This window comes from Aptenodytes forsteri, unplaced genomic scaffold (assembly GCF_000699145.1).
Source record: "Aptenodytes forsteri isolate BGI_AS27 unplaced genomic scaffold, ASM69914v1 Scaffold273, whole genome shotgun sequence".
In the NCBI taxonomy this organism is placed as follows: domain Eukaryota; kingdom Metazoa; phylum Chordata; class Aves; order Sphenisciformes; family Spheniscidae; genus Aptenodytes; species Aptenodytes forsteri.
Genome location: NW_008795041.1, coordinates 278,609 through 286,766, shown reverse-complemented (window position 1 = coordinate 286,766; position 8,158 = coordinate 278,609). Strand labels below are relative to the sequence as shown.

The window sequence follows — 8,158 nt, the reverse complement described above, 5'->3', positions numbered from 1 at the left end:
CACGCACGCACGCACATTGGGGAGCCGTTGGGGAGGTGGGCTCTCGAGCCGTTTCGGGAAGGGCTGCGGCTGCGGCTGAGCCCCCGCTCCCGGAGGCGGGGAGCGGGGCGGGCAGCGCAGTAAGCGGAATGGGACGGTTATGGGGCTGGGTCGTTCGTCGGGGCGGGCAGGCGCCCCTGCCGGTCCCTAGGCAGCCCGGGCCTGGTCACTGAGGAGAGTGCTGGGAGGCACAGGGGCTGGTGGCTTGGGGTCGTGGTCGTGGTTTTCCAGCCGCCCTTCAGCCGGCTGTAGTAACCATCTGAAGCTACAGCCCTGACCGGCTGGGTAGGGAATGCGGGGGAAAAGGAAACCAGCTGTGAGTGATTACATAGAGCTGACTAGTACAGCTGCCTTCAGCATGCTTGTACGCTGTCAGAGCTACCTTTGCGCCATTCAGAAAACAAGACCAGAGCAATTCATATGTTAAAAGATGAGATGCAGTGTGTGTTACTCCTCCTGTCAAAAGCATTTAGGATTCTGTGAATGCACCGAAAAGTAGCATTTTAAATTTCAATTTACTAAGCTCTCTTGAAGAAAGACCAGAAAAGGTTCAGTCCACTGAATCTTTCATTGTGATACCTGTAGTTTTCCCAGCCCTTTCGAGTAAAGCAGCGCGTGTGGCGTGCAGTGTCACGGCTAGCCTGGGTTCTTTCTGCACGTGGCGGTGTCCGTGCTATGTGGATGCTCCCCAGCCGTAGCAACTGGCTGCTGACAGCTTGTGCTCTGTACGGTGCATCAGTTACTTTGTGAAGTACCTGTGGAAGTGTGAGGTGTACTACGCCTGCCACGAGGCGAGCTTCTAGGGTGTCTTGGCTGCTGTGGACACAGGCGATGGGTGGCTGCCCTGGCCTACAGCCTCTCAAAGAGTTGAGGGAAGTCCCGGCTCCAGTGTAACAGGGGAGCACCAGACAGGTATACTGGTGAATTTGACACTGCTGATACATTCTCATCACCACCTCTGAGGCATACTACCTGTCTTGATTATAAACATACTTCATGGCAGGAAATAAGTTACAATGCACAGACCATCACAGATACGATGGGTTGAAATACGCAAGTTGTCAGTAATCAGTTCCTCAGCGGCATGCATTATAGATTGCAGCCTTCAGAGGCAATGAATTTGTAGGTTTTATTTGGGCATGTTTTGCATACCCATTAATAATGTACATTGTTTAATAAGATCTCAATTAGTTGTCATAAACCACGGTGTGGGAGCTTACTTTGTATATACTAGAGGTAGTATATTGTGTAAATAGTCTGAGCTGCTGGCGGTGAAGCATGCCAGAGCAGCCTTTGTCAAAATCAGACTAATTGACTGTGTTGTTCATTAACAGTGTAATGAGTATCCTCTTATTTATTCTGAAGCTCAGTGAAGTCATTCAAAGCAAGCATGTGACTGCTGTAGTCAGCAGCTACATTTGCTATTTGACCAATGAATATTCAGACCACGACCTCTCTGCTATTACTTAACCATGTTTCAGATTCTAGATTGTCTTTTAAAATGGAGTTGACATCACTATTACTGTTTGCTTGTGCAGAACATACATGTAAGATAACACATAAGTTGCTGCTTCTTAGATACAGGAGATGGCAGTATTGTGCATTTTACAACTGATGAACCATTGACACCCATGAAAGTTTTGAAAAAACACAACCAAATGTGTTTCATAATTCTTATTTCATTAAGGAATTACAACTATAACTTTTCATCCTCCTTTTAACAGAGTAAGTGCTGTAACAACAACCTTCCTTTAAACTATTTATAAGTCAAAATTGAGAAATTCAATCATTTCTTTCATTAGTATGCTACACTTCATTATGGCATTTTCCCAGTATACTTGGGGAAGGAACCATCTTAAGCTTATATATTTGAGTGGTGAAAAGGAGGATCTCTTTATAAGAAAACACAAAATACATCAGTTATTACAGATACTTGATTCTGAAAAAAGCTATCATGCCTCTTTGAAACAGGAATACAATAATTGCATTTTTCTCCATTTTGTTTATTCTCATTAATTTATACACATAACAGCAGCTTGATATTCAAGTACAGGAGCAGAATTCCATACAATTTAATGAAAATGGTGTCAGAAAGAAACAAATCTGGCCATTCCAGGCAGGAGGCAAGAGCCATTCACACATCCAAAGTAACGTAGCGTTCTGGTCAATAGTTGTTAGCCCTTACACTGAGGGCTAATACTGTACAGACCACAGGCCTTTTCAAGCATAGTTTGTTTTTGTGGAAACCTTCAAGAAGTCTGTGGAACTCACTCTTCCATGTTTCCTAAAGAAAAATACACCTGCACGGTATGGTACTATGTGAACCCCATCGGGCGAAGGTCGATACCAGGTGCACCGATTATGCTTCACAGAATAGCACAGAACAGAGAAACTTTTCTCATCCAACTTGAAGTTACATGCCATATTCCGTTATAAATCTCTGCATGTCTTGTAAGACCTATCCACGGAACTACGCACGCGCAGTAGACCAGCTCTGAGCAAGAGTACAGGTACTCTGTTTAGCACACATTTGTACCTTGTTTCCACGTGGCTCTTCTGGTTTCCATTTCTCTCGTATTTCCTACCAATGCGGACTGACATAAGCAGATAAGAAGTGTTCACTCTGTTGTATGCCCAAGCCCCATGGGGAAAAAAGAAAGATACATTTTATAGGCATACAGATTATTTAACAGTTGTCCTCATCATAATTTTTGCCATATGCTCCAGTAGAAGAGCGGTGCCTTTCCTCATGGAATCGTACGGCTTTTATTTTCCTGGCTGAAGAAAATGGACGTAGGAGAACATGTGGGAAATAGAAGTAAATCAGTAGCGTGGATTTGGTTGACTCAGAAAATACGTGTCGATGAGGAGACATTTAGGAAGCGTGGGTCTGTGATGGGAAGTGGTCAGTTTCCACTGACGCCTCAGGGCTGCAGATTGTACTATAAACTTACTAGTGAAGTGGCGACAGCAGCACCATCCTTTCCCTCCGAGCTGGAAGTTGCTGATTGTTTGTTCTCGGTGCCAGCCCCGTTGTGCGCAATCCTCGGTGCTTTCCACTGCAAAGTGCACGTTTTCAAGGCAATATATGTGAACTTTAGAGAGCGCATCCTTCCCCCACCTGCTGTCTAATGGCTACGCTACTGTCTCAAGGGGTAAACGATTTCTTACATACTGTCTACTTCTGTGAGCACTGATAAAACACTCTGTGACAACGTAAGTCACTTTTGCATCATTACAGTAATGACAGTGGTTATGGGCCTCGTTCAACACACTGTTCCCCCCAAAGTTACTGGAAAAACTCCCATTTAATGAGACTTAGGGTGGACCTGTATCAGCCAGCCTGGTCTATTGGATGACACTGACATTCGCTTAGATCCTAATCTCACCGACTTCTGAAGTCTGCAGCAGTTTGTCGTTTCCACTGCACCCAGGGTACTGCAAGGCACCGTGTACAGCAGTTCTCCAGGTACATTTCCATGAGTGACTAATGCTGACAGTAGCACATTGACTATTTCCTCATAAGAGTTGAACACAACTATTTAAGACTAAAGATTAACTTCCTCAGAGTTTAAAACTGTTAATTTGTCAAATTTGAGAACTGAGGTTAAGTTTGGCCATAGCTATAAATTAACTTATATGATAGCTATCAATTTTTTACTTTCCTGGGATTTTCCATTTCAAAGACATTGAAAGAAGCAGAAAAGTACATTGCTAATAACATCGAGAAGATGGAAGGGTTTTGTTTGTTTTACCAAGTCATACGCTTTCTTGAAATTTCAGTTCTCTTAATTTGTTTGGAAGTCCAAATTATGGTATACTGTTAAGTATATACATACAGGTAGTACATGAACTTCTGGAGGTCACAAGCACTTAAAAAAATTATAGAGATACTGTTGTTTTCAACCATGCAGACATAATTCATTTAGTACAAGAAGTGAAATAGTTCTTTGCACTAGTTCAATGATATTTCTAGGATGCAGATCGTGTATGAGATTCGGCATGGCCATGACCTGTAGCTCAAGAGTAGTTAGGAAAAACAAAGTTACTATAAAGGAGGAACTATTTAAAAATCTAATACCTCACAAAGTACTGAATTAAAAACATACCTTGTATATATGCATGTAGATTGTCATTTGTTCAAGCAAACTGATGCCTGACTGATTAATCAGTGACAAACAAATGCAGATGTGCTTAAACAGTGCTGCATATCTTGCCAAAATGGGAGAAAAGAGGCTGGGCAGAAGGTTATCCATGCATGTAGTTTTATTACAGAGATGCGAAGTGTCAAAATGTCTCTCTTTTTAGATTACGCTGATATACTCCATTTGTAACCTGAAAAGTTACAGTGCTTTTTAAGACAGTATTTAAAAATGTAATTGATTTGAAGAAAAGTTAGCTTTCAACTAGCACCTGGTCTAGGCTTGCTTGTCCACCTGGCTTGTTTAAAAAACATGCCGGCTTTGGAAAAAGATTTATAGATGTGCAGCAATCGGTTGCTTATGTGCAGCGCTCTGTGCATACACCACCGGGTAAGCGCATGAGCAGTCAGCTGGGTGCATTTGGCATGCATCCAAGTTGCCGTGCACGTATATATCAACTGCACGATGGTCCCCCTGTGAGCTCTGAGCTGGGCTGTTTGTCGCACTGCTTCTTCTGGCCTCCTCCCCTCTCCGCTGGAAAAAATCATTTGTCTTGCTTGCCAGCCGTCCTGGGTGGAAGTCAGCAGCCCTGATCAGGGAAGCCAGTCATGTCCTCTGAGGTTGTTCCTGCTGGGTGTCGTGTGCCTTCGATGTACTTTGACACCGGCTCCATGTGATTCTGAGGGAAAGAACTGATTTACAGTGGTTTACAGCGGGGAGAAATGGTGATGCCGCCTATCGACGCTCAGTTCCATTTGCCTTCTGGAAACAATGCTTGGCTTTTCTGCTCTGTTCCTATGTTCTGCAGTATTTTCCCCAAAGGTACAACAAAGTTCCAATGCTTGTTATTGAAGCAATGCACATGAATTTAGCATGAAACTGATAACATTCATGTTCTTTTAAGATTTTTTTAAGTTACAAATTTTACAGAAAACTGATAGTCTTTCATACATCCGTACATTATTTTAGTGCTCCCCTTTTGATGCGTGTGCATACAGTGTATTAATTTAAGCCGTCATGAGAAATGAAAACATCACTTTTTTGTTTTCATAGGCATAGAGTGAACATCTAAGCTGATAATGTATCCAATAGTTTTGTACTCAGAGCTGGTTGCCTAGCGAGAGTAAACAGATGCCCAGGAATCAGCTTGATTTAATGACTTTTAAAGATGGGATATCAAGTCCTTTGACAATGGCTCCTAAAAATAAGATAAAATTAGTGAAACAGTAAGTTCTCCGTTACCTGAAAGTCCAAGTATTCTTACACAGTAAATACTGGTTATTGTTTTCCATAAATTCAGTCCCACAGTTAAGTAAAATTTTCTCACTGGTAGTCATTCTTGTAAAGGTCTTTGGGTTTGCAGTCTTAAGACACATTTCTCAGTGCTAAAGGGCCAACTGAAAGTAATTTTGAAGCGATCTTCAATTTAGGAACTAACCATTAATCAGAGTGGCTGCAGGGGGAGTACAGTAGCAGAGTGGAATAAAGTAATCCTGTCTTGCTGCCCAGATTGCAAAGACTGTTGAAGTACTTGCGATACATTTCAGTTTCTGAAGTCTTTCTCCTCTGCATTTATTTCTTTGTCTTGGTAAACATTTGGCTAATAGTGTAAAGTGCATCATTAAAATATTAACACCCCTGTGTGCGTATATGTATATACAGTGTGTCACGTCTACAAAACAAGAATATGTCTTTATTCAACATGCTTCCTATGAAGCCCTTCTATTGCACCTCTTCTTACTCCGGTTGCTACCGTAATGATCCTCCAACAGCAAGAAAGTAGTTCTCCACCTTTATAACTGTTCTTTTCGTGCAAAGCAATGCCTCAGATGTGGGGGGGTTTGTGTGGAACGAGGCATTTGCTCTGCTGGGCTCAGGCAAGCTCCTGAGCCAGGACGCGGGAGTAGGACCGGGGCGGGGATGGGGGGACATGGCACTGGGGCCACCAGGCCGGCCCTTCAGAAGTGCTGAGAGTTCGAAGGCAAATGAGGGTCAAATCTGGAACCTGGTTTGTGGGTCCAGGGCTTCTGCGTTTGCCACACATTTCTTTTGGAGGGATGAAAAGAGTGCCCAGTCTTCCTTTATCCTCAAGGGCCCTCTGTGGGGCCAGCCAGTTTCCCAAGGAAGCCGGGTGGCAGCCTCCTTTGGGATGTGGTGGCAGCCGAGCTTCAAATTCACTTGCTGTGGGTAACGGCACGGTGTCCCGCCACCGCAATCGCCGGCTGCTCTGGTGCACCGTCCCTCACACATCTTGTGTGCCTGTCTGGCATTGCATCTGGGGGGAAAAAAGTTTGGCCTGGAGCACTGTGTGAAGTTTTGTATTATTCTAAAAAGGAAGAAGGAAAATTAAAACCTTGTTATGGCCTTTTTTTTACTACAGAGAAAGACAGTAAATAACTAACAGAAGACAGTTGTTTCTAGTGCCTGTTTTAGCTAAAATAACAGGGGTTAATTATTAAACCTTTTACTTGGTTGCTCACTTGTGCTGCTGATGCTTTAATCCTGGGTCATAGAAAGTTTAAGAGTACTTTACAGGGGAGGCTCTCTTCTTTTTGCCTCAACCTTTCCACGCTGACGGGATGTTACGGGTTTTGCTGCTTCCTCTCTCTGTAGTTGCCATTGCTCATGCTGAGCTCTGCAAGCCAGGTAAGTTTTGGAGCTGATTCCCATCCTTCCCCAGGTAAATGTAGCTATGAGTTTATGCCTATAAAGCTGTCAGCTTCTCAGATTTTTATTTTAACTGGTTGTCTCCAGTTTGAAGATTGAAACGCTGTGCATTCGCTTCTTTTATGAGTTTGCAAATTAAGTGTGGATGTTCATCTCACTTATTTTAAAGAGGTCATGGTAAACCTCACTGAGACTTTGTAGGGCTGTGGCATTTTTCATGCTAGTAACTTCTGTCCTCCTAATCAGGTGATCTGTTAAGACATGTTTAGAAGCTGTGATTTGTGAAATAATTAGAGAAGTAAATGATTTAAAATCCTATTTTGGCTGACTATCAATATATGTTTGCTTTTTTCTCTTTGTGTCAGATGCACAGAATGCTTTCAAAGTACGGCTTAGTATCAAAACAGCTTTGGGAGATAATGCAGTAAGTAAAGTATCTTCACGTATTCTTCCTAACTGAATATCTGCCTAAATGGAAGTAATATATACTGTAAAATTTCTGAAGGCAGCACAAGCAATTTGTTCTGAAGTGTTAATTGTAATAGCTTGCTCAAGTCATGATCCAGGCATCCATTTCTTAACATTTGACTAGCCCACTCCTTCAAATGGCATCATTTAAGAGAAGTATAAAGCTTGCCTTTTCATAAAGATAATTTTCTGTCAAAGATTTTTTTTTTCCCCTGGAAAAACAGTAGAGATGTTACACTTTATGCATAAGTGGTGCTGCATAAATCTATGTCTGTATTTTGGGAAGAGCACTTCTGCTTGAGAGTGCTAATTGTAAAGTCAAGCATGTCTGGGAAGAGAAGCAGGGAAAGATTGTTAGGTCTTGTCATGGTTTAATCTCAGTCAGCAACTAAGCACCACGCAGCCGCTCACTCACTCCCCCCCGGGTGGGATGGGGGAGAGAATCGGAAGGGTAAAAGTGAGAAAACTCATGGGTTGAGATAAAGACAGTTTAATAGGTAAAGCAAAAGCCGCGCACGCAAGCAAAGCAAAACAAGGAATTCGTTCACTCCTTCCCATCGGCAGGCAGGTGTTCAGCCATCCCCAGGAAAGCAGGGCTCCATCACGCGTAACGGTTACTTGGGAAGACAAACGCCATCACTCCAAACGTCCCCCCCTTCCTCCTTCTTCCCCCAGCTTTATATACTGAGCATGACGTCCCATGGTATGGAATATCCCTTGGGCCAGTTTGGGTCAGCTGTCCTGGCTGTGCCCCCTCCCAGCTTCTTGTGCACCTCCAGCCTTCTCAGTCAGTAGAGCATGGGAAGCTGAAAAGTCCTTGGCTAGTGTAAGCACTGCTCAGC

The 8,158-nt window shown here is 43.2% G+C and overlaps 1 protein-coding gene across 1 annotated transcript in view; it reads left to right on the top strand.

Annotated features, from left to right (window-relative positions):
* The first annotated feature begins 6,760 nt into the window (after positions 1 to 6,760).
* Positions 6,761 to 8,158, top strand: part of TMEM27 (transmembrane protein 27) — a 21,527-nt gene continuing 20,129 nt past the window's right edge. Inside the window, exons 1-2 of the mRNA XM_009276867.1 lie at positions 6,761 to 6,827; positions 7,214 to 7,272. Coding sequence (XP_009275142.1) covers positions 6,761 to 6,827; positions 7,214 to 7,272 — 126 coding nt within the window. The remainder of the gene's footprint in view (positions 6,828 to 7,213; positions 7,273 to 8,158) is intronic.